General features: G+C 35.6%; 5 protein-coding genes and 1 pseudogene across 5 annotated transcripts; 2 read left to right on the forward strand and 4 right to left on the reverse strand.

Annotated features, from left to right (window-relative positions):
* The first annotated feature begins 6,544 nt into the window (after positions 1 to 6,544).
* Positions 6,545 to 7,514, forward strand: LOC147494883 (small heat shock protein, chloroplastic-like). Its single transcript, XM_086569371.1, has 2 exons — positions 6,545 to 6,880; positions 6,998 to 7,514. The coding sequence occupies exons 1-2, from the start codon at positions 6,646 to 6,648 to the stop codon at positions 7,411 to 7,413; spliced, it is 651 nt and encodes a 216-aa protein (XP_086425497.1). The 5' UTR covers positions 6,545 to 6,645; the 3' UTR covers positions 7,414 to 7,514.
* Positions 7,515 to 7,651: 137 nt separating this feature from the next.
* LOC147494884 (putative xyloglucan endotransglucosylase/hydrolase protein 27) lies at positions 7,652 to 9,094 on the forward strand. Its single transcript, XM_086569370.1, has 2 exons — positions 7,652 to 8,567; positions 8,720 to 9,094. Exon 1 carries the CDS (start codon positions 7,894 to 7,896, stop codon positions 8,545 to 8,547), a length of 654 nt encoding a protein of 217 aa, XP_086425496.1. The 5' UTR covers positions 7,652 to 7,893; the 3' UTR covers positions 8,548 to 8,567; positions 8,720 to 9,094.
* Positions 9,095 to 13,443: 4,349 nt separating this feature from the next.
* On the reverse strand, positions 13,444 to 19,889 carry LOC147494885 (uncharacterized; annotated as a pseudogene).
* A 9-nt stretch (positions 19,890 to 19,898) lies between these two features.
* LOC147494886 (uncharacterized) lies at positions 19,899 to 20,483 on the reverse strand. The gene has a single exon (XM_086568272.1). It carries the CDS (start codon positions 20,481 to 20,483, stop codon positions 19,899 to 19,901), a length of 585 nt encoding a protein of 194 aa, XP_086424398.1.
* A 325-nt stretch (positions 20,484 to 20,808) lies between these two features.
* Positions 20,809 to 24,556, reverse strand: LOC147494887 (uncharacterized). Its single transcript, XM_086568273.1, has 3 exons — positions 24,501 to 24,556; positions 21,618 to 21,866; positions 20,809 to 21,295 (listed from the first exon to the last, which is right to left on the reverse strand). Exons 1-3 carry the CDS (start codon positions 24,554 to 24,556, stop codon positions 20,809 to 20,811), a joined length of 792 nt encoding a protein of 263 aa, XP_086424399.1.
* Positions 24,557 to 25,345: 789 nt separating this feature from the next.
* Positions 25,346 to 26,239, reverse strand: LOC147494888 (ethylene-responsive transcription factor ERF026-like). Its single transcript, XM_086566252.1, has one exon. The coding sequence runs from the start codon at positions 25,939 to 25,941 to the stop codon at positions 25,402 to 25,404; it is 540 nt and encodes a 179-aa protein (XP_086422378.1). The 5' UTR covers positions 25,942 to 26,239; the 3' UTR covers positions 25,346 to 25,401.
* Between the last annotated feature and the right edge of the window lie 215 nt (positions 26,240 to 26,454).

Genomic DNA, 26,454 nt, shown 5'->3' on the forward strand with positions numbered 1-26,454 from the left:
AACATTGTCTCTCTACGGTCAGAATAGCAACTAGGGTACTTTGTTGATCTCCAAGCTCTGTGTTACTTTAATTCTCCCCGGATGGATCTGGCCTTGCCGTCTGATGCATTTGCCGATCTAACTCTCGGTACCACCAACACAAAAAATAAGAACTCGCCACAAAGCAAAGCTTCATCCTGCTTGGGTGATACTGTCCACATAGGAGGCATCTATAGATATGGGCAAATGGTTTGTAACCATATTGGTCCAAATGTTAAAACAGAGACTCTTGATAAGAGCTTTGTTGCTTTTAGTAATGTAAGAGGTGACTCTAGTGGAAATGTCAGTGATAGGACTGTAGGAATCTGCAGCTTATTGTTGAAAATGTGGTAATTCTCCATGGGTCTTACTGCGGAGGAGGGGTTGCTTGCCAATAGGTGCATGTGTAAGAGATTTAGGGCTACCCACAACTTTGTTGTGTAACACTATCTTTGGTTTGCTTTCCTCTGAATCGGCTTTAGGTGCTAGCAACCACACCGGTACTCAAGTTCTATTGCCTGCCTGACTTTTGTAGATGGTGTGAGGGTTTCATGTTATGGCCTTGTAGCATCTTGCTATGATGGTGCAGTTTTTGTCATTTTGTTGTAAATTTGTGGAATTCAGTTTTACTGATAAAAGAGATTTTTAGAAAATAGAAAAATTAATCTTAATTACATTCTTACGTTCATCTTAATAAATCGGTACAAAGGAATCTTTTATCTTAATAATGTGGTAAAAAGAATGCCTTTGATGTTTACACCTTGGTCGTAGATTAATAAGCCTATATATATGTTGTTGCTTTCATCTTTATATTGCCTGAATATACTTAAACAGTGATTCCAGTACTTCTCAGTCACTATTGTCAGATTTTGGTTTTCTGACAAAAAAATATGCTGCTTGGTTCTTTAATTTGGCTTCAAGCACATGGGTGGTGATTATGGAGTTGTATGTATGTAGCTATTTTCACATTTTGGGTATTTAGTTAGTTACCAAAAAAAAAATTTTGGGTATTTAGTTGCTTGGTATGTTTCTATTTGACCATTCGAGTTTTGTAACGAAATGAAGTTTATTGTTTGGTTTTCGGAAAAATGGGATTCAGCTACACCAAGCTTTTCCCCTCTGAACGTTCTAGTGGAAAGTTCAGGCAGGTCCGTATTCAAGTATTATCTATAGGTGTTACTAAAAAAATTCTGTTGGTGCACAATGGACTTTGTGATACATCTTAAAATGGGATTAAAAGTTGAGTTTATATTGAAACCTTGTTATCCTTTTGTGCTTTATTGCTTGAACTCCCTACCTTTATTGCTTGTAACATGTTGCATTGCTTTAGCATCTAAATATTTTGGCATTCTGTTTAATTTGCTTGATGAAATTGGCCATTGACATCATCCTTATTGCCACATTGAACTGATTATGCATCAAAGGTTTTTATATTAGAGTACTGTGTATCATTTTGAAATATTCATGACATAAGATCAGAGGAAATTTTTCATGTTAATTATTGTGCAATGGCCATTACTATTGTCCTTACTAAATCCTTGAGTTGGGCGTAGGCTCAACTCGTAGCATCAAAGTGTGTAGAAACCCAGCCTCATTCTCTTATCGAATTATAGTATAGAACTAGCTAATCTGCCCGTCCCCAGGACGGGCTTACTACTATAGAGATTATCATCATTATAACTGATACTCATTCGTTCAGTCATTTTAGAAGTTAGAACATACCAGGGTTAGCAAATACATATTTGATATGTTTGTTTATTGGGCTTAAAGTTTGTGTTGAAGAAAGATGTCATATTATTTTTCGTCTTAAAAGTTAGCGTTCACAGTTTTTGTGCGCATTAATCAATTTTGGTGAATAGAACAAAGAATTGCATTTTAGTATTTCACTTAAATGTTTTCCTGTGATGCATGATCTCTATTGTTCCAATTATATAAACTATTTCATTCGCCCCTTTTCATATCCAAAAATCCAGGTTCCACATAGCGATCAAGAGGTGCTTATTTTGATTGTTTTCTCTTGGAGGTTGCTATACGGAGTTGTTAAAATTACAGTATTAAAATGTCTCATGTCTGGATTGTCTGCACTCCGAAAAGCCCACCTGCCAATAGTGGAATTTATATGCAACAATGAACATCCAATCCAAATTCAGGGCCGATTCTTAAATGGCTTCTCTACAATCAAATACTTATTTATTATTATTTAGAAATCATCATAAAAATTGTTTAAACTATTTCACTATAATTCATCAATTACGGCAAATCCGGCCAACTCTTAAATGTAACCATCATAAAATTTTGTTACAATTTTTACAGAGTGATAAGATAATATTATGGTAAAAAAACTTAACCAATATAGGAACTGTCGACATACCCACTTATATAATCCTTTCACATAGATAAATTAATAGCTAATGATACAAAAAAAAGTTTAAGTAAATGAACCTACATATTAGTAAAGTAACCTCCCATAATATGTTGCCCAATGAAGTGATGTCCTATCGTGTCCATCTCTGAAACTGGAAATTACGCCTGTAGCAATTATTTGACCCATACCCATTCAAATCCAAGAGCTGCCGCCAAATGGATAAGTCCTTGGCCTTCATCCTTCAGAATACATGGTCCTTCAACAATGAATGCAAGTCATTCATACAACTTCATGGACAATGAATGCAAGCCATTCATATATACAACCTGTCATTCAGCAACTTCTTGATCAGTGAAGAATCAACATGAATCAATGATGATTTTCTTTACAAATTACAATTTCAGATAAACACAAACAAAATGATAATAAGTCGAAAGCAATGTCGGCAGACTCACCTTATACTTAATTCATAGGTATGTTGTATCCTGTTCACCACATTAGTCCAATTAAGTAACATGAACCATCAACATCATCTGTTTATTGTATCTCTGTCTTTCTTTAATACCACATTACCACCAACGCAAAGAGTATTGCAACAACATTTTCTTGTTTCAATAACTTGAGCAAAAACTTGAACAAATTTCTGAATACGCAAAAAATAAAAAGGAATAAATTCATTAGTCATTGAGCATGGTCAAGAGAGAAGCGGGACCTTAAGGTTTGTTTCTATAAGAGAGAGAGAGATAAAAGTTCTTTCCATTAGAAACTGACCGGAGTTTTTGACATAACTAAAGCAACTCCGAGGCCATAAAAGTTCATAACAAACTAAATATATTACCACAATCCAAACGGATCCAGTTGACATGCTTCCTTCGAAGTTGTCATGAACTTCTACACAACATAATTAGTAAATATATATAACATGTTCATAAGAATTACACGGCAAGCATCACCTGATTACCCTATAAGTGTTGAAGCATATGCAATCATATAAGAATCCTAAAAGATTAATAACAACTACTAAATAGTCTTGAAATATATCCAATTTCCTATCATTTGACCATGCAAAAATTATAATTTCTTTTGAAATGGGGGGTCCTTGATCGTTGATCAATACGAATAAATGTTGCAATTTCCAACTAACACTGAACAATCTGACAAAAAGGACACTAATTATAAAAAATTATCATTGCGATCTGAGATGCATAACAAGCAAACACTCCCACCAAAAAATGCAAGATTTAGATTCTCAATATATATGATATCATTGAATCAAATGTTGTATACAAATTACTCAGTTCACACATGCAATTAAATCCTATAAAAACTACGGATTTCAGAGTTGTTAATTGCATTTAATGAATCAATTAAATTCACGAACCTTCATGTGCAAATATGGTATAAAAAGCCTAAATTGCATTAATAACTCAAAAGTTCATTAGCAAATCAAAACTATTGTGCCATGTAGCCTAGAATTAGAGATATTAAAGAAATAGAGCGATACCAATATCACTACCGATCAAGACGGTTTATAGATGTTTCCCTTCAATCTACAAAAAAGTAGCAGAAAATCGGAAAATTGTCAAATTAAGCAACTCGAGATGTAAATTGAACATCCAATCGAAACCAATAAAAAACACTAATCAAAATTAATGTTATTACAAATAAAAGTCGAACTACAACAAATAAAAGTTGAATTACAACTAATTCATAAATGATAAATAGCTCAGAGATAGAAAACCCGAAGATGGGTATATATAAAGGCAAAATCTAGAGTAAGCGCGATTATGGGTGCGTAGTCCATCTGCGACCATGTAGCAACGCAATAAAAAAAAATACAATTTTGTATTTGTTCCCTTAATTGTTACTAAGGTTTTTCTTTACAAAATGTCACTGTTTCTTAGATGATTCTAAGTTGTGCTTCGCTGCGTTGTTGTAGGTACCATTTTTGATTCAATTTCTTCTGCAAGACAAACTTTTTTTAGTGACTTTTCTAGTGTCAGTAAAGCAGCTTTGTAATGTTCTTGAGATATTGCCCCTTCCTCCACAATTTGAACAGCATATTTGTATAGGCAAGCGGACCATTGGTCTCTATTATCAACTTCATCACTATTGGCCCCAGCGTTCACTATCCTTGAGTGCTTATAATCCTTTCTCCACCGTGAAATAATGTAGTGAGAAGGGATCTCTTCCACTCCATTATAGTTTAGGACGCTTAATGTATGTCTACAGAGATAGCCCTTGAAGTTGAACAGACCACATATGCAAGAAACTTCCTGCTTCTCTGTATTATACAAAACCTCAAAATTGTTAACTTTTCTCTGGTTTCCCTCTCCTTCACAGCGTTCCTTGACAATGTATGTTACAATTGGCCCGTCTGAATGAACTTGTGAGGTGTTAAAACACGAATACAACTACTCGACCTCGTGCTGAAATTTCCTGAATGTTTCTTTAGTGTAAAATCTTCCCTGGCTTCTATTGTACGCTTCTTTTCTAGAGCCGATTCATACTTACCGAAAAACTCCTTCAATGAAGTTTGCTTAGTTAACTTTTTCTTCTTCTAAAAAGTAACTCTCTTTTATCATGGACTCCATGCCAAAATTGAATGAGATTGGAGAGGGTGGGGTCCTTATCTCTTGAGATCTCTATTTTTTTTTATTGGTTTCTGTCTGATGTCCAAAGCCATTTTTCAGATCTTCTTCTTCAGAGAAATTGTATAGAGAGAGATTAGAGATATGTTGATATTTTGAGAGAGTTTGGAGTAGGGTGAGGTTTTGTTTCTGTTTTCGGTGGTTAATTACTCAATTACCCCAACGTATAATTCAAATATGAGCGTGTATTTGGTTTTTGTTTTCCTACACATGAGAAAAGACCAAAACGTTTTTTTATAATTTGCTAAACACACCAATAATAAGGCTAGTTTGGTAATCAACATAGTAATTATTTTTTAAGTAGGGATTTTTTTAAAAATATTGCTGATGTGGCTTTCTGTGAGCATATTGGGAGAAACGGATATTAATATAGGTAGGATGGGTATGTTAATAGTACTAGATCTGGGACCATCTAGTACTGAAAATCAAAATCATGCCATTGATTAACGTCCAAATAAGATAATACTGCGTGTACTGTGTAGTACATTGGGGTTCATTTTTGCTGCAATGTTTGGAATGCTTAGTTTGCTTCCAGCCCAACCAAAACATAACACGTGTACGCCCAACAACCCAAAATTAAATCAGAAAACTGGTACTGTTATGTAATAATAAACTCCCCATTTTGCCCTTATTATCCACCTCTCCCACCACCACCACTACCAACCAGTCCACCACCACCACTTTTTTTGTTTTTTTTTTTTTTCTTTTTCTAGCTTTGTTAGAAAAAAAAACAGCCCACTCTTCAATTTCTAGAATTTTAATCGAAAAAGTTTGAGTTGAATATAACATTTGATAAAAAAAAAAGTTTAATTTCTTAAAACCCAATTGTATAAGTTGAGGGGATGAAGATGAAGAATCACTAGAAGAAATGAACTGGGGTGGGAGTGGAAGTGTTTTTGGGAAGACAAAGCTACAGTTCATCTAAAATCATTTTGTGGTATGTTTGGTAATTAGATGGTTTTTGGGGGTTAGTTTGGTATTGTATTTGGTTGGGTTTTTGTTTTGGGAAAACTGGGCGGAGTCTGTTTTAGTTATGGGCACGTGTCGCTTTCTCATAGGGCCAGAAGCAAACTAGGCATAGCAAAATTGCAGCAAAAATGGGCTCTAGTACATTGTATACGACACAATGTCACTGCCAAAATGCTAATCTATGCTGTGGCCACATGCTACCGTTTGCACAGCGCCTGGGTTTTGGAACAAACGAAACAAATTCCAGAATCCATGACTAACTTGGTACAAGGATTTTGGATCAAAGTAATCTGTTAGTCCCTGTTACGTCTAGACTTCTCGTAATCACGGGCTCAATGTTCTCACCTTCCTAAGCCCACGATGTAAAGACATAAGCCCATATCTTAAATCACGTGAAACAAAAAAATCGTAACTTCGAAGCCGCGATTTTCTCAAAGTTTCTAGAGCTTTCGATAATTAAACCGCCTCTTTTTTATCCTCTTGAACATTCTAGACTTCTCTATATTCACCTCTTTTTTCTCTTTATAAACCCGCCCTTCTCTATACTCACCACTCACCACACATCAAACAAACAGCAAACAGCAAAAGTCTCAAAAGTCAAAACCCTGCTTAAACCCTTCAAGCTACCAATTTCTCAAAAAAATGGCTTCATCAGTTGTTCTAAGGAGAGCTTCATCTACTGCTTCAACCCTCTTGAAAAACAAGTCCTTTTTCAACTCACTTCGTTCGACTGCAGTTGCTCCATCTGTCCAACGTTCGTTCAATACTAATGCTCAAATGACAGAATATGATCAAGATGACCGTAGCAGCCTCGACATCGATCGTCGTCCTGGTTACGCAACTCGTCGTTATGATTCCCCTGCAAGCTTCATCTCAGGTAGTTGTTTATCTCATCCCTTAATACCATTTTAGGTGTTTTTGGTTTTGCTTAATTTCTCATGAGTGATACTAATTTTGAGTCTTTGGCCGTCTCTGTGTGGCTTGGTTTGTGCAGATGTGTTTGACCCAATTACACCAACAAGGAGTTTGAGCCAGGTACTAAATATTATGGACAGACTGATGGACAATCCATTTGCAATTGCGTCCCAAGGAATGGGAGGTGGATTAAGAAGAGGATGGGACGCAAAGGAAGATAATGACGCACTTCATTTACGCATCGACATGCCTGGATTAGGTAAAGAAGATGTCAAAGTTTCGGTGGAAGATAACACTCTGACCATCAAAGGAGGAGATAAAGAAGCAAGTGAGGAAGAGGGTGGAAGGAAGTACAGTAGTAGAATTGATCTTCCACCAAATCTTTATAAAGCTGATCAAATTAAGGCAGAAATGAAGAATGGTGTGCTTAAAGTCTCTGTTCCTAAAGTTAAGGAAGATGAGAGGAAGAACGTTCACCAGGTTAATGTGGATTGAGTATGTAAGATTGGTGGGTTTCGAGCAAATCATGTTTAGGTTGTGTTTCAATTTGTGTGTGAGTTTGAGTTTGAGTTAATTGAACGTAATAACTTTCTTTTTGTTCTTGTTCTATCTGATCAAACGGTCCAACCAAACACCGAGAAGGTAAGATCTACACATTTACTTAAGAGTACAGATAATTGGTGATTTTCGAATCGAAGCGAAAAACTTGGAAAGTTAGTATACCAAAAGTCCAAAACAAATTATGTACAAAAAAAAAAAAAATGTAATCATGGTCCAACACTCCGACTCTACAATGCATTCTTTATTACTTGTGACATGACTTCGAATTTTTTGATAATGGCATAACAACATGGTCAGCATGGGGAATGACAACATTGGGAACTGTCAAGCGCAGTCCTATGCTGTTTTACCGTTATTGTATTCTCCTCCGCATTGCACTTCTAGATCGAAGGCATATACCTTTCTGCAATTTTAATGGCAGATCCAGCACTTCACACTGAAACCCCAACTCAGCAAACCCTTACTCTCAAAGAAATCATTGTTGATTACACCCCTGAAGCCTGCATTCACACACCTGAATCCAATGACATTGCGATAACATTCGATGAAAGAGGTGGTGCTCGATGGAGGTCCCATACTCAGTTTAAGTATGGGATCTTCAAAGCTAAAATCCAATGCCCCAAAGGTAACACAAGTGGTTTAAACTTCAACATTTATCTTTCTTCCCTTGAAGGTGATAAGTCGCAAGATGAGATTGATTTTGAGTTCTTGGGGAAAGATAAAAAGATTGTGCAGACTAATTTTTATACTACTGGGACTGGGAATAGAGAGAAGATTCATGAGTTGGGGTTCGATTGTTCTGATGGCTTTCATGAGTATGAGATTAGGTGGTTTGAAGAGTTTATTGAGTGGGTGATTAATGGGAAAGTTGTGAGGAAAGAAGAGAGGAAAGAGGGTGAAGAGTTTCCTAAGAAACCTATGTTTCTTTATTCTTCAGTTTGGGATGCTAGTTACATTGATGAAGGGAGGTGGACTGGAACTTATGTTGGTTGCGACGCGCCATATGTTTGTCTGTATAAGGATGTTCAAGTTCCTGTTGCGACTGCGGTTGAGTGTTTTGGGGATTGAGGATTTGGAATTTTCATTTGGTGAGTTTGAGTGTTTCAATTGATATTATTCTGCATTGTGCAGTACGTTGTTGTTTGACATTGCTTTAGGAAGCAATTATTGTTTTTCTTTATCTGTTATCGTTATTTCACATTTCATGTTTACAGTTCGGAACTTATTTGGATTGTTGTAGTTGTTCAGTCGACTGGATTGGAACTTATGTCGGTTTGCGACGAGCCATATGTTTGCCTGTATAAGGATGTTCAAGTTCCTGCTATGACTGAGGTGGAGTGCTCTAGGAATTGAGAATTTGGGATTTTCATTTGGTAAGTTGAGTATTTCAATTTCTCTAATTTTGCATCTGTGCAAGTCTTGTTGTATACAATACTTTATGCAGCACTGAAATAGCCAGTCATCTGATCTTTGGATAATCACGATGAAAGCGTTGAACAAGATGAGTTTCAAACAATCGTTTATGTTATTTCTATTGTAGTAGTTTGTCACATTTGATGATTAGACCTTGAATTGCAGTAGTTCTTCAAGATATTAGTGTGGTTTTTGTCCTCCAGCTTATGTGTGCAATTGTTTTGATTGCTGTACTTGTTTTGGTTCAATTTCCAGTTTCTGATATATTAGATTGTTGCCTTAGCTCAGAGCTTTGCAATCCTTTTGTTAACACACACCCACCCCCACACCCAACATTGGGACACAATATACATATGGCATGTGCTTTGTTGCAAACAAGATTTCAATCAGGCACGCAACAGACATTGCGCACCATAGTAATCGTTTACTGCTACTGAAAAGTGCTCATCCGTTTTTCTCTCTTATCAGTCCGAAACAAAATAACAAAATGAGTGGGTATACCTAATGCCTTCTGTGGAGGTGAATCTGGTGGTGAAGATGAGCTATACAATCTTGGCAAGGTAAGTGGTGAAGATCAGCTATATGTTAGAGCTGATGAAGATTTGGGTTAGAGAGGGGAATAGATGATGTTCTTATTTCGCGTAGGTACCTTCAAGAGGAGAGCCTTGAATGCTCCGGCTTAATTATAAAGAGACTGTACAAGAGGTTTAGACGTAGTTATCAACAAAACTAGACAGAACGACACCTCGACCTGTTGTGAACATGGCTAGTCTCTCTTATGCCTTACACATCCCGATCAAGGGCAGCTAGACGCCTAGACCTACTAATTTGACCTACTTAGTAAATGATAATTATTGAGCACTGCACACGCCTACATTAATGTCAATACAAACCAACTTATCCAAATAGTGAGTCACAATAATAGATAAAAAAATATGTCCGCATGCAGTGTTCATATATGTTTTGGGAGAAATTTAGGGGGGATGGGGGACTAATACTCTAGGATCTGTCCCTGCAACCGCCCTACGGAGTATGAACACACCTCCACTGTTGGGACATCGTGAACGTGGGAAATATAAGGAAACATAAAAATTATAGATAGAGGTTTATAATTGGCTAAATCTATGGTGCGCAGGTCGTATGGTATGCTATCAAATCTGGGCCACTCATACCAAGGGGTGCGTGTGTATTGCATGGCAAAAGTACTGATCCAAAGGCCCACATTACCAAGCGCACCATACATCTCATGCTTGGGTGTTATTGTATTGGTCCGAAGACATGCTCTTTATAATTAGGAAAAAAATAAATTTCTGGGCATCTAACTATACCCAATTTCACGTAGTGGGCAACATATATTTTGATTTTAACATTTTAGGCATGCAAGTTTTCAATTTTAATAATATTAAGTGTATTATATTTGAATGGAAAACTGGTTGAATATCTATATTGTTAAAATTTAAAACCCAAAGTGTAAATATGTTGACCACTATGTGAATTGGCGATAGTTAGATATCCATAAATTCATTTTTTTCTTATAATTACGAAATTGAAATTGAATACATGTCTCAAACACCTGTATGCAATATTGCAATGCTAACACTAGGAAAGGGCTATTTTTTCAGTTTAGGGAACCGTGCACCTCAAAAGTAAAAGGATGATGTGCTAAGAGCATTCTCAATGCAAGTGAATTTGTTCCCCCTCTTATCACCTCCACATAGGCAGTTTTTCCTTATCACCGTTTTGGTGAAAAGTAAGGTGAAACTGCCCAATGCAAAGATGAAAAATATTCTCGGACGGGATGTTAGATTTTGTCTGGACGTAAAAATAAAAAAAACGCTCTAAACGAAATGAAACATTCCGTCCGAAAAAAAAAAACCCCATTTTTAAAAAAACACACACAAGACGTAATCCAACATCCTGTCCGAAGTTCACAAGTCAACCACTATCTTGGTTGAAGGTTTCACCCTGGAAATGACTTGGAAAAATAGTCGCTATCTTTTTCACCTTTGCATTGGGCATTGATTTTGAACCAAATGGAGGTGAAAATTTTCACATTCCCCTCTTTTTCACCTATATTGAGAATGCTCTAAACTGCCGGCCCAAAATGAGTATCAGCCATATATTGGGCATCCAACAGTTGCCTTAAGCCCTTAACTTATACTCCAAAGCTTGACGAGGATTACTTGAGCCCATTACTGCATTTAAGCCAATGGCCCATAGAAAAGAATTTGGTGGGAATTATGACTCTAAGCAAGTGCGGTTGGGATTTACGGTTCCAGGACAAAAAACATAAAGAAATAGTTTTGTCCCTTTAAGTAATTTAATGTAAAACAAAAAAACACACTTGTAGCATTAGACACAGTGTTTAGAAAACCGGACTTTGACTGGTGGTTGAACCGGGTCCGATTGGAACCGTAAATATTGATTCGGGTCGATATAATTTGAGTTTTTGGTTGGACTATCGGTTTAAATTTAAATCAGTAGTTGAACCGCCGAACGGTTCGACTTCAACATACTACTATGTGTTTCTTGACTTCTTGTATAAAAAATTTATTTTGATATATAATACCAATTAATATTGAATTAAAACATGTATCTATTCATTTTATTATTGTAATTATTAAAAAAATTGCTAAATAAACATCAATCGGTCCGACCGAGTCGAATCATGGTTGAACTATTTTAATAAAAAATCGGTTCAATCACCAGTTCGGTTTTCAAAACATTGATTAGACACGTTTTTCTCACTCTCTCTCGTCATGTCCTCTCATTCTCACTATCTCCTCTCACCTCTTTCTATAAATTTTTAAAAAGTTTACAAAAAAAAAATAATAATAATAATAATAAATGAAAAATACAAAAAAAAAAATCACAAAAAATAATAAACCAATATATTAAATATCAACATATATTTGAAATATTTGGAAATTAAACATAATTTTTGAAACAACTAAAATTTCAAAAAATAAATATAATAATTTAAAATACAATTTTACATGTGAATATATATACATAATGGTGTTTGTATGTATGTTGTATACATTAGGGGTGGGAATTTGGCCCTAATGACCCCTAACTTCGGACCGACCCCCTAAGCCCCTAAAACCCTAAAAAACCCCTCAGAGTTTAGGGGGGCGAGGGCCAACCGGCTCTAATGCCTTCTAGGGCAGGCTAGGGCTAAGATTCTAAAACATAGGCCCGACCCTAATTCAGCCCTCATTAGCCCGACCCTAACCAAGCCCAAACCGGCCCTGTTTCACACTTTCACTATAAATACACATACCATAATTGTCCAACTCTTTGTTAAATATTTTCAATTAAAATAACTTTGTCCTTTGTAATTTATCACTTACACCCAAGGGTACTTCCAATAACTTGTCTTATATAACAAAAACTTGTCAACTTAACAGCCATGAAGAACAATGAGCATTAGCCTAATAAAAAATAAGACTTTATTCCTTTGATCATCAAGTCAAAGTCCATAACTTATTATTCTCAATTTCTTTTCTCACTTATTTCTTATAAATTATATTTTTATTTACATCCAAGCCAAGTCTAAAACTAAAGATTTCCTTCCACACCATTAAAGCAAAATACAGAGTAGACATTTGTAACATAGAAACCAAAAAACAACTTTTGTCAGAAAAATGACATTTGTAATCTCAAACCTTTCTCCATCACTTGTTCAAAAGCCAATATTTTCATTTCCATATACAAAGCTTGAATCACTTTTAAATTAGAAGAAATGTAATATTATATTTGTTTAAATCTATTATAGAAATAATTTATGATATTACAAATAGTTTAACAACTTCCATGATCCTTAACCAAAACTATTATGTTTCTTCTTTATATCTATTACTTCTTCCTTTAAAATGATAATATAATTATTTGTCTATGTATTTCAATTTAAAATATAATTTTAGTGAGGTTTGAGTACAAGGAAGAACAAATTCCGAACTCTCGATGTACTTCAGTTCATTAGATTGTGGATGTGCATTTTAAATTTTTGGACTTATACATGATTATTACTAGATTGGTTGGACTTTGAGTTTGTAGATTATTGTACATTTTTATAATATAAATGAGTTTTAAAACTGATGTAGTAAAAAAAAAGAAAATATATAGGCCCGGCCCTAAAGCCTTTAAAGAGGGCTTAGGGTAGGGTAAGGGCTTGAGGTTTAGACTTGTGACCCGGCCCGACCCGACCCTATGTTGACTTTAGGGCCATATTTGAAGGGCTTTAAATGTTTAGGGCCGAACTAGCTCGACCCGGCCCATTGCCCACCCATAGTATACATACATAATAATGTATGCATGTGTGGTGTATATATGCATAGTAGTGTTTACATGTGTATGTTTGGTATATACATGCGGTCAGTGGCGTAGCTAGGAATGTAAGTGAGGGTGAGCCACCCATAAACCAAGCATTAAAAAAAAAACACGCTAATTTTTTTTTAACTAAAAATTCAAATCCGATCACAAAATAAGTATATTTAGAACATAAAAAAATCATATAAAATAATTGCAATAAATGTAATATAAAAAAAATAAGAAAAGAAAAAATAATTCAATCTAAACAAATATATACTTATTCATAGTTGTCTTCGGCGTCTTTCTTTTTTGTCATCCTTCTTCATCTTTTGGAAGCGTTGTAAGATCAACTCGGTATCAATGCTATCAAAAACTTCTTTTTCAATGTATGTTATTAAACAATCATTCAACCATTCATCCGCCATCCGATTGCGCAGACGATTCTTTATGATATTCATATCAGAAAGTGCCCTCTCCATCCACAGTAGCAGTAGCAACAGGTAAAATCAGTGCCAACTTAATCAACAAATACACAAGTGGGTACACAATGTCTTTCTTTGTCTCAACCATTATTTTGGCTAGGCTACTAATTCCATTTACTTTACCAAACTTAGTATCGAAACGCACATCAATGATATAATTCTCAAGCTGATCCGCTAATTCCATCTGATATATTTCTGAAAAATCATCGGGATAAAGTCGAGCAAAATGGATCAACTTTTGCTTATCGAAAGCAGCAAACGACTCACAAGGATCAAGACATGCCATGCAAAGAAGTAATTCTGTGTTTGCTTCATTAAACCGGTCGTTTAACTCTTGAAGTTGCAAATCAATACAGTGATAGAATAATCCAACACGATAGTAATGTAAATTGGTGCTTCCTTCCGCTCTTCGTCGAGACCTCCCTTGAGCTACATACCTCTCTTTCATATTTGGAATAACCACATCATGTTTGGTACATAGTGCAGAAACTTCAACCAGGAGACTATCCCACCCATCATCTCTCATCGTCTGTAAGCGTACCTTTGTTATTTTAACAAGAGCCATAGCATTGACAATGTCTTGGTCTTCACGTTGCAAAGCCTTTGACAAATCATTGCTAATTCCTAGTATCTCTTTCATCAAATGCAAATTTAAGATAAATTCAAAAGACTGCACTGAACTCAATAATCTGTAAACCTCACCTCTTTGTTCCGAGCTTGAACCATCTTCCGCTATATTATCAAGCACATCAAGTACTGAACCATAACTGTTTATCATGCCAAGAAGTGTATAATAGTGTGAGCCCCATCGAGTGTCACCAGATCGTTTAAGATTAGTCTCTTGATTCAACCCTTTACCACTTGAAATTTCTCCGCTTTGTAAAGGCTGCAACAACTCTAGCCTTCATTGCTTCAGTAACATATCTCTCGCCGCTTACATGATGCTCCAACAGTATTTACCACATTAGAGAGAACACTAAAAAGGTTAGCAATTGACTCATGGTTCTTTGCAACGGATACAAGGGCTAACTGAAGCTGATGAGCGAAACAATGAACATAAAATACAGACTCATTCTCTTTCATTATAAGTGTTTTTAGGCCATTCAAATCACCTTGCATATTGTTGGCCCCATCATACCCTTGTCCACACAGTCTAGATATGCTTAACCCATGTTTAGAGAACAACTCATCAATTGCCTTTTTAAGTGTTACTGCACTAGTTTCCTTAACATGCACAACTCCAAAAAATCTCTCAATCACGCAACCTTTCTTGTCGACATAACGCAAAACAACCGCCATTTGCTCTTTAATTGATATATCCGCGTGCTTCATCAACTAAAATAGCAAACAATGAATTTCCATAATCCTTTAAAATAGCATTTGTAGTTTCCACACAAGCTGCATTCACAATCTCTTTTTGTATATCAGGCGAGGTGAATTTTTGATTTTTAGAAGCATTATCAAGAACGTTCTTAATGACTTCGTTATGATCTTTTAAAAATCGTATAAGTTCAAGAAAATTGCCTTTACTGATCGACTCCTCTGATTCATCATGGCCACGGAAAGCTAAACCTTGTCTCAAAAGAAACCTAATACAATCAGTTATTGCAGTTAGATGTATTCGATAATCCCTTCGAACTTGGTCAGATTGTCTCTCAAGAAATGTTTCGATATGTTGCTCTTGATTTAGCAATGCCCGTGCTGCCCTATAAGCAATATTATGAGCACTATTTGGTCCTCCAACATGCTCTTTTAATTTGGTTTTCCTTTCCCAATTAGTAAACCCCTTGTAAGAAAAAAATCTCCGCCTCCTTTGTGCCCCCGATCGATTTAAAAGAGATAACAATAGTGACAAAACGCGGCATCTTTGTGAGTACTATATTCCAACCAACTAAACTCTTCATACCACTCTTTCCGGCGGTTCCTCTTTGCCTATTGTCCTTGGAGGAAAATTATGATTAAATTTGCAAGGACCCCTAAGCAAATATGTTCTTCTCATTTGAATCATGATCATTAGGATGATAATCTGAAATCTTGTTCCTCAATCCAGGGTCTCCCGGAAGACTAGACAAGTCAAGTTCTTCTCGATTTCCATGTTGAACCCGCTTTGACGTAGGTTGTTCAACACCACCTTCCTCAGTTTCTTGGTGACTTCGCTTTGAAGAGGATCCTACTTCAACACTAACAACATGATCTCATTTTACTAGTTGGTTGAGCGGGCAACGACTTTTCTTTGATCAAATACTTTAGCATAGCTATTTAAACAATTAAAATAAACCACCAATCAATTTAATTGAAATTGCACGAATTAAAATAAACCATCAATAATGTTCACAAAATAAAATAATAATCACAAACATATAAAAATCTAAATAATATAGTTTAGGAATAAATACAAAAAGAAGACAAAAAATTAAATAATATAAGGGTTACCTAATTACCTCCACAAAACCGGTAGGTGTAAAATTGTTTGTTTGGGTAGAAAAGTAGAATACTTAAATTTTAATATAGAGTAATAGAGAATGGAGGAGAAGAGAAGTAGAGTAGGTGAGGGGGTTTTTTTCTTTCTATTTTTTTTTAATAAATACAAGATGGTTTCTGTTTGGGTTTATATATGGGTGGGTAAATACGAGATAAAAGAAACACAAGTACTATTGGGTTTTTTATTTGTTTTTTTTTTGTACGATTTGTTTAAACCGAGTCAAATTGGTATATCAAGTACAGTAGGTGACGTCAGCACATTCTTTTTGGTTTCCTTTCTTGTGAACACACGCCCACTTTTCTTTTTCTTTTTTTGTCTCTTACCAATTACATCACGTGACATCAGCACACATTCTTTTTGGTTTTCTTTCTCACAAACACAGTCAACACACGCCACTTATCACCTCCACATAGGCAGTTTTTCCTTATCACCGTTTTGGTGAAAAGCAAGGTGAAACTGCCCAATGCAAAGATGAAAAATATTCTCGGACGGAATGTTAGATTTTGTCTGGACGTAAAAATAAAAAAAACGCTATAAACGAAATGAAACATTCCGTCCGAAAAAAAAAACCCCCATTTTTTTAAAAAAAGACACACAAGACGGAATCCAACATCCTGTCCGAAGTTCACAAGTCAACCACTATCTTGGTTGAAGGTTTCACCCTGGAAATGACTTGGAAAAATAGTCGCTATCTTTTTCACCTTTGCATTGGGCATTGATTTTGAACCAAATGGAAGTGAAAATTTTCACATTCCCCTCTTTTTCACCTATATTGGGAATGCTCTAAACTGCCGGCCCAAAATGAGTATCAGCCATATATTGGGCATCCAACAGTTGCCTTAAGCCCTTAACTTATACTCCAAAGCTTGACGAGGATTACTTGAGCCCATTACTGCATTTAAGCCAATGGCCCATAGAAAAGAATTTGGTGGGAATTATGACTATAAGCAAGTGCGGTTGGGATTTACGGTTCCAGGACAAAAAACATAAAGAAATAGTTTTGTCCCTTTAAGTAATTTAATGTAAAACAAAAAAACACACTTGTAGCCTTAGACACAGTGTTTAGAAAACCGGACTGGACTGGTGGTTGAACCGGGGTCTGATTGGAACCGGTAAATATTCAGTTCGGGTCAGATATAATTTGAGTTTTTGGTTGGACTATCGGTTTAAATTTAAACCGTAGTTGAACCGGTGAACCGGTTCAGCTTCAACATACTACTATGTGTTTCTTGACTTCTTGTATAAAAAATTCATTTTGATATATAATACCAATTAATATTGAATTAAAACATGTATCTATTCATTTTATTATTTTAATTATTAAAAAAAATTGCTAAATAAACATCAATCGGTCCGACCGAGTCGAACCATGGTTGAACTATTTTAATAAAAAATTGGTTCAATCACCGGTTCGATTTTCAAAACATTGATTAGACACGTTTTTCTCACTCTCTCTCTCGTCATGTCCTCTCATTCTCACTATCTCCTCTCACCTCTTTCTATAAATTTTTAAAAAGTTTACAAATAATAATAATAATAATAATAAATGAAAAATACAAAAAAAAAATCACAAAAAATAATAAACCAATATATTAAATATCAACATATATTTGAAATATTTGGAAATTAAACATAATTTTTGAAACAACTAAAATTTCAAAAAATAAATATAATAATTTAAAATACAATTTTACATGTGAATATATATACATAATGGTGTTTGTATGTATGTTGTATACATTAGGGGTGTGAATTTGGCCCTAACGACCCTAACTCGGCCCTGACCGACCCGACCCTAAGCCCTATAAAACCCTCACAACTAAAGCCCTCACAGAGTTTAGGTGGTGGGCCGGCCCTAATGCCTTCTAGGCAGGGGCTAGGGCTAAGATTCTAAAACATAGGCCCGACCCTAATTCAAATTCATTAGTCCGACCCTAACCAAGCCCTAAACCGCCTGTTTCACACTTTCACTATAAATACACATACCATAATTGTCCAACTCTTTTGTTAAATATTTTCAATTAAAATAACATTGTTCATTGTAATTTATCACTTACACCCAAGGGTAATACTTCCAATAACTTGTCTTATATAACAAAACTTGTCAACTTAATAGCCATGAAGAACAATGAAAGCACTAGCCTTTAATAAAAAAATAAGACTTTATTCCTTTGATCATCAAGTCAAAGTCCATAACTTATTATTCTCAATTTCTTTTCTCACTTATTTCTTATAAATTATATTTTTATTCACATCCAAGCCAAGTCTAAAACTAAAGATTTCCTTCCACACCATTAAAGCAAAATACAGAGCAGACATTTGTAACATAGAAACCAAAAAACAACTTTTGTCAGAAAAATGACATTTGTAATCTCAAACCTTTCTCCATCACTTGTTCAAAAGCCAATATTTTCATTTCCATATACAAAGCTTGAATCACTTTTAAATTAGAAGAAATGTAATATTATATTTGTTTAAATCTATTATAGAAATAATTTATTATATTACAAATAGTTTAACAACTTCCATGACCCTTAACCAAAACTATTATGTTTCTTCTTTATATCTATTACTTCTTCCTTTAAAATGATAATATAATTATTTGTCTATGTATTTCAATTTAAAATATAATTTTAGTGAGGTTTGAGTACAAGGAAGAACAAATTCCGAACTCTCGATGTACTTGAGTTCATTAGATTGTGGATGTGCATTTTAAATTTTGGACTTATACATGATTATTACTTGATTGGTTGGACTTTGAGTTTGTAGATTATTGTACATTTTATAATATAAATGAGTTTTAAAACCGATGTAGTTAAAAAAAAAAAATATATAGGCCCGGCCCTAAAGCCCGGCCCTAAAGCCTTTAAAGAGGGCTTAGGGTAGGGTAAGGGCTTGAGGTTTAGACTTGTGACCCGGCCCGACCCGACCTTATGTTGACTTTAGGGCCGGGCCGACCCGACCCTAATATTTGAAGGGCTTTAAATGTTTAGGGCCGGGCAAGCTCGACCCGGCCCATTGCCCACCCCTAGTATACATACATAATAATGTATGCATGTGTGGTGTATATATGCATAGTAGTGTTTACATGTGTATGTTTGGTATATACATGCGGTCAGTGGCGTAGCCAGGAATGTAAGTGAAGGTGAGCCACCCATAAACCAAGCATTAAAAAAAAAACACGCTAATTTTTTTTTAACTAAAAATTCAAATCCGATCACAAAATAAGTATATTTAGAACATAAAAAAATCATATAAAATAATTGCAATAAATGTAATATAAAAAAAAATAAGAAAAGAAAAAATAATTCAATCTAAACAAATATATACTTATTCATAGTTGTCTTCGGCGTCTTTCTTTTTTGTCATCCTTCTTCATCTTTTGGAAGCGTTGTAAGATCAACTCGGTATCAATGCTATCAAAAACTTCTTTTTCAATGTATGTTATTAAACAATCATTCAACCATTCATCCGCCATCCGATTGCGCAGACGATTCTTTATAATATTCATATCAGAAAATGCCTTCTCCATCCACAGTAGCAGTAGCAACAGGTAAAATCAGCGCCAACTTAATCAACAAATACACAAGTGGGTACACAATGTCTTTCTTTGTCTCAACCATTATTTTGGCTAGGCTACTAATTCCATTTACTTTACCAAACTTAGTATCGGAACGCACATCAATGATATAATTCTCAAGCTGATCCGCTAATTCCATTTGATATATTTATGAAAAATCATCGGGATAAAGTCGAGCAAAATGGATCAACTTTTGCTTATCGAAAGCAGCAAACGACTCACAAGGATCAAGACATGCCATGCAAAGAAGTAATTCTGTGTTTGCTTCATTAAACCGGTCGTTTAACTCTTGAAGTTGCAAATCAATACAGTGATAGAATAATCCAACACGATAGTAATGTAAATTGGTGCTTCCTTCCTCTCTTCGTCGAGACCTCCCTTGAGCCACATACCTCTCTTTCATATTTGGAATAACCACATCATGTTTGGTACATAGTGCAGAAACTTCAACCAGGAGACTATCCCACCCATCATCTCTCATCGTCTGTAAGCGTACCTTTGTTATTTTAACAAGAGCCATAGCATTGACAATGTCTTGGTCTTCACGTTGCAAAGCCTTTGACAAATCATTGCTAATTCCTAGTATCTCTTTCATCAAATGCAAATTTAAGATAAATTCAAAAGACTGCACTGAACTCAATAATCTGTAAGCCTCACCTCTTTGTTCCGAGCTTGAACCATCTTCCGCTATATTATCAAGCACATCAAGTACTGAACCATAACTGTTTATCATGCCAAGAAGTGTATAATAGTGTGAGCCCCATCGAGTGTCACCAGATCGTTTAAGATTAGTCTCTTGATTCAACCCTTTACCACTTGAAATTTCTCCGCTTTGTAAAGCGCGCAACAACTCTAGCCTTCATTGCTTCACAGAACATATCTCGTAAACTTACATGATGCTCCAACAAGATTTTACCACATTAGAGAGAACACTAAAAGGTTAGCAATTGACTTATGGTTCTTTGCAACTGATACAAGGGCTAACTAAAGCTGATGAGCGAAACAATAAACATAAAATGCAGACTCATTCTCTTTCATTATAAGTGTTTTTAGGTCATTCAAATCACCTTGCATATTACTGGCCCCATCATACCCTTTGTCCACACAAATCTAGATATGCTTAACCCATGCTTAGAGAACAACTCATCAATTGCCTTTTTAAGTGTTACTGCACTAGTTTCCTTAACATGCACAACTCCAAAAAATCTCTCAATCACGCAACCTTTCTTGTCGACATAACGCAAAACAACTGCCATTTGCTCTTTAATTGATATATCACGTGCTTCATCAACTAAAATAGCAAACAATGAATTTCCATAATCCTTTAAAATAGCATTTGTAGTTTCCACAGCAGCTGCATTCACAATCTCTTTTTGTATATCAGGCGAGGTGAATTTCCGATTTTTAGAAGCATTATCAAGAACGTTCTTAATGACTTCGTTATGATCTTTTAAAAATCGTATAAGTTCAAGAAAATTGCCTTTACTGATCGACTCCTCTGATTCATCATGGCTACGGAAAGCTAAACCTTGTCTCAAAAGAAACCTAATACAATCGGTTATTGCGGTTAGATGTATTCGATAATCCCTTCAACTTGGTCGATTGTCTCTCAAGAAATGTTTCGATATGTTGCTCTTGATTTAGCAATGCCCGTGCTGCCTCTATAAGCAATATTATGAGCACTATTTGGTCCTCCAACATGCTCTTTTTAATTTGGTTTTCCTTTTCCAATTAGTAAACCCTTGTAAGAAAAAAACATCTCCGCCTCCTTGTGCCCCCGGCCTGATCAGATTTAAAGAGATAACAATAGTGACAAAACGCGGCATCTTTGTGAGTACTATATTCCAACCAACTAAACTCTTCATACCACTCTTTCCGAAAGCGACGGTTCCTCTTGCCTATTGTCCTTGGAGGAAAAGTATGATTAGGCTGGCAAGGACCCCTAAGCAAATATGTTCTTCTCACTGAATCACGATCATTATGATGATAATCTGAAATCTTGTTCCTCAATCCAGGGTCTCCCGGAAGACTAGACAAGTCAAATTCTTCACGATTTCCATGTTGAACCCGCTTTGACGTAGGTTGTTCAACACCACCTTCCTCAGTTTCTTGGTGACTTCGCTTTGAAGAGGATCATACTTCAACACTAACAACATGATCCGTGTTACTAGTTGTTGGTTGAGCAACAACGACTTTTCTTTGATCAAATACTTTAGCATAGCTATTTAAACAATTAAAATAAACCACCAATCAATTTAATTGAAATTGCACCTAATTAAAATAAACCATCAATAATGTTCACAAAATAAAATAATAATCACAAACATATAAAAATCTAAATAATATAGTTTAGGAATAAATACAAAAAAGAAGACAAAAAAAATTAAATAATATAAGGGTTACCTAATTACCTCCACACAAAACCGGTAGGTGTAAAATTGTTTGTTTGGGTAGAAAAGTAGAATACTTAAATTTTAATATAGAGTAATAGAGAATGGAGGAGAAGAGAAGTAGAGTAGGTGAGGGGGTTTTTTTCTTTCTATTTTTTTTTAATAGATACAAGATGGTTTCTGTTTGGGTTTATATATGGGTGGGTAAATACGAGATAAAAGAAACACAAGTACTATTGGGTTTTTTATTTGTTTTTTTTTTTTGTATGATTTGTTTAAACCGAGTCAAATTGGTATATCAAGTACATTAGGTGACGTCAGCACATTCTTTTTGGTTTCCTTTCTTGTGAACACACGCCCACTTTTCTTTTTCTTTTTTTGTCTCTTACCAATTACATCACGTGACATCTGCACACATTCTTTTTGGGTTTCTTTCTCACAAACACAGTCAACACACGCCACTTTTCTTTTCTTTTTTTTTTTTTTTTTTTCTTACCAGCTTAACAGTTGATAACTATAGTTTTTTTTTTTTTTTTTTTTTAGACAAAGTGAGGGTACGCCAGGGTGTATGCTGGGCCCCCCTGGCTCCGCCACTGCATGCGGTGCATGTGTGTTACACACATGTTTAGTGATGTTTACATGTTTGTTACATACATGCATAATGATGAATTAGAGATGCATACTGATGAAAGAAAACCAAACTAGTGTATTCATATGAATGTTTAGTACATAATTTTGGTCTTTGTCATGTATATGCGCAGGGCAGCGCGAAACTTAGAAGCTAATAGGATTTTGGAGTCTTAATTAAATAGAATAAAAATTAAAGTATTACATACTAGGAATAAGCAGAGTGAAGAACTAATGTTATGTAAGTGCAATGTAGAAAGAAAAACATATGTATACACCAGTATACATGTGAATGTTTGAAACAAAATTAAAATTTGGTATTTGTCATGTATATTCTTGCGGTGCGATGCTTAGAAGCCAAAAATATTAATTTTGGAGTTCTAAGTATAAAAAAAATCAAAGAATTACCTATCTAAAATACTTTAAAGATCGCACCTCTCATCTATAGTGGGACAATAGTGTTTTAATATTTTTTATGTATCTCTTGGTTACTTTGTCAGTTGTTATTTGCCCTCTATTTTTTAGTTATTTACCTAATTTAACCCTATCTAAAAGAGAGAAAGAGAAATTGTTGGGCTTTTGGTGGACATGTGTAAGAGAGATAAATGGTAGGATGAGAGGAGATAGAAAAACGTGCGTAGCACTAGCACGTGCACCATTCTAGTTTGAAATAAAGAGAGTGGAGAATTAACATTATGCATGTGCAAAGTATAAAGAAAAACACACGTAGACTAGTGTATGCATGTGCATTTGAATTGATATTGCATGTGAAGCCGTGAAAGTTTAGTACAAAATTTTGGTATTTGTCGTACCCTATATAGATGTAAAAACAATATGAAATATTGGGTTTACAATTCCAAATATCATATTTCTTGTATTTGGGAGGAAGAAAATTATTATTAAAAATAAATATAGTGAAAAAAAATTATTATTCTAAATATAATTATTATTAAAAAATAATAATAATAATAAAATGTTTTAGATTAGTAATTGCTTACACTAACCCAATTGATTTGTTTTGGAACTTTAAATATAACTAATCTGGTACTGTAGCCATAATTATTTTCCAATTTGAGTGATTGAGCCTAAATTTATGATACCCACTACCCACTACCTATCATTTTGAGGTCCAACCTTGTTATGAGCATCTCTTCTCCAGTACTTATGTACTAATTTTGTGATTCGCGAGATGTGAAATTTCATGCAACAACATATATCTGCTGATATATTGATCACTTACAGATTACAATGCGGTAGGTTTAAGAAACTCTTTTCTTCTTTAGTAGTCAGAGAAAGAGATGGGAATGAGTATGATGATGCGAGGACTGTCGGCCTGGCCTGGCCTAGCCATGGCTTGTATTTCGGCGGTCAAACTTATCTCTTTTGCTCTTGTCTTGTTAGGAGAAAAGTATGTATTTCCAATGTTCCATACTTCCATCTATGAGAGCGAGGCTATGACCAAAGACTAGTTTTTTGATATTACTTTTTTGCTTCCATGGCCAATATCGGTCCACCCTTCTCCAGTCATTATAAACGCTGGTTTCAGTTCTCTATATGCTGAAAAAAGTACTTTAGTCTCGTCTTTTTCAGCAGAAAGGTTTATCTGCAGATTATTTGATCCCCATTTTGATTATTAGCTACCCTACATGGCTAGAAGGTTACATGCATATTGTTGCCTCTAATTTTATTTCCATGACGCACCCTCTCAACAATTCAATGTGATTATTACTTACGATCTCCCATGTATTAGATCTAAATTGGCACTGCTGTAATCCTTTATCGTGCCCATAGTGTAGGGAAAACGTTCTAACTAATTTACAAGCTAGCACGAACTGTCTCTAGTTATGACTATGTATATGAACATTGTGCGAGTGAAGAAATCCGATCCACTCCGGTACTAACTACAAATTGAATAACCAGGGACTACGCCATTGACATAATAAGTGTGCATCTGTGCCTCTGGTTACCTGGTTATGCCTTTGATACGTCTATCGTATGCTACGCCCATCATGACAGTAGGGTATCCCAACGCAAGTTGGTAATGGTATTAGGTGAACGATTGGAATAATTGTCCCAATTGCTTAAATATCCGTCCAAAGGTATGGTCGGCCGGTCGGGGTTGAATACGAAGCACGTGTAGCCAGCAAGTCACCTAACTTACATAAATTAACCAAATTTAACATTATGACCAGTGTTAGTTTGTTGTGCTCCCTGTTTCGATTTTAAATAAAGTAGCCTGAGACTGTACTTAATCTTTCGTCAGGTGTTAATATTCGGGAGTGTGGGTATATATTCCTACGGGGTTGATGCTTGCATGTCTACCTGTATTTTATGACAGTGCCTGGTATAGACTCTTTGACGACAGAGTCCACTGAAATACAGTTGCCCTCAGTAGCATTCTAATAGCGCCCTATGTATATAGAATACTTGCACAGTTCTATGGAGACTTAATTAGGATAGGGCCATGCTTAAAACATTTTATGTCCACCCATTTTAGTTCTGATGATATGCTGTTATGTAAGAATATTCTCAAGGTTGAAACACTCCCAAAATTTAGAACACTGGCAATATCACAATATAAGAAGATCGAGTGTATGCATACATGTTAGCGGTTAAGTACAGTATGCATTGGGTTCAAAAGTACTGTTGAGAATAGTTCCATAAGCTTCCTCCATCCAAAATTTCTACATAGTCTTCAGATGGAAACAAGTTATTTCTTGGAGGGCTGACCAGCATTCCTTGAGCCATATTTTCCAGCAGCATTGGCATGTCAAACAATGCCTCTTCATCCACAAATGCCTCTCCATGCAGTCCGCCAACACCGAAGTCATTTCTTGAACCACTCTGTACTAAATATGATTCGGTACTAGATGTTGGGTGCACTCTCATTGCTGCAGCTGCAGTAGCTGCTGTGCGGATATCTGAGGGCGATCTAGACTTGGGAACTGGGTATTGAGGAATCAATTCCGGGAAGTTGAGAACAGCATCAGCTCCTTTAAGATGAAATGCTGCAACATCATATGCTGCTGCTGCCATTTCAGGAGTTGGGAATGTACCTAACCATATACGTGTTGTTGTACGCGGTTCCCGGATTTCCGACACCCATTTTCCATACCGACTTCTAACGCCTCTATAGTTTGATTTTCCAGTAATTTGCCCATTTGATCCACCCATCGAAGTGTTAGTGAACGTTTTGGAAATTTCGCGCCGTATTAAGCTCTTGAGAGGTTCTTCAGATCACTTTCATATTGAGTTAAACCACACTTCAGCCCAGTGCAATTGCACTCAATTTTCTTGACGAGGACTGTAGAATGATCGTGCAACCTTATATAGGTTTTCAATTAGAGTTTCTTTTACAAATTTTTTCTTAAAACTTTGTGTTTGGTATACAACAAAGTTAGGGCCCATAACAACCGTCCAATTGATTTAGATCCCATTGATGGCAATGATGGGCCATATTATGTTCTTGGCATTGATTGGAGTCACAGATCCATTCGTGCGTGAACGTTGAACGGTCTTTTCAGGATTTCAGCCTACAATTTTTGTCTCCAAAATTTGTTAACATCGTATCAAAATTGAAATTCAGTTGGTGTCCCATCTATCTCATGGAATGGCCAGACTGAAGAACGTGTGCATATTGAATTTCTAGTGCTATTTGGACTGCAAAATCAAATCTCTACTGCTTCT

The sequence above is a fragment of the Coptis chinensis genome, chromosome 6 (assembly GCF_015680905.1).
Source record: "Coptis chinensis isolate HL-2020 chromosome 6, ASM1568090v1, whole genome shotgun sequence".
Lineage (NCBI taxonomy): Eukaryota > Viridiplantae > Streptophyta > Magnoliopsida > Ranunculales > Ranunculaceae > Coptis > Coptis chinensis.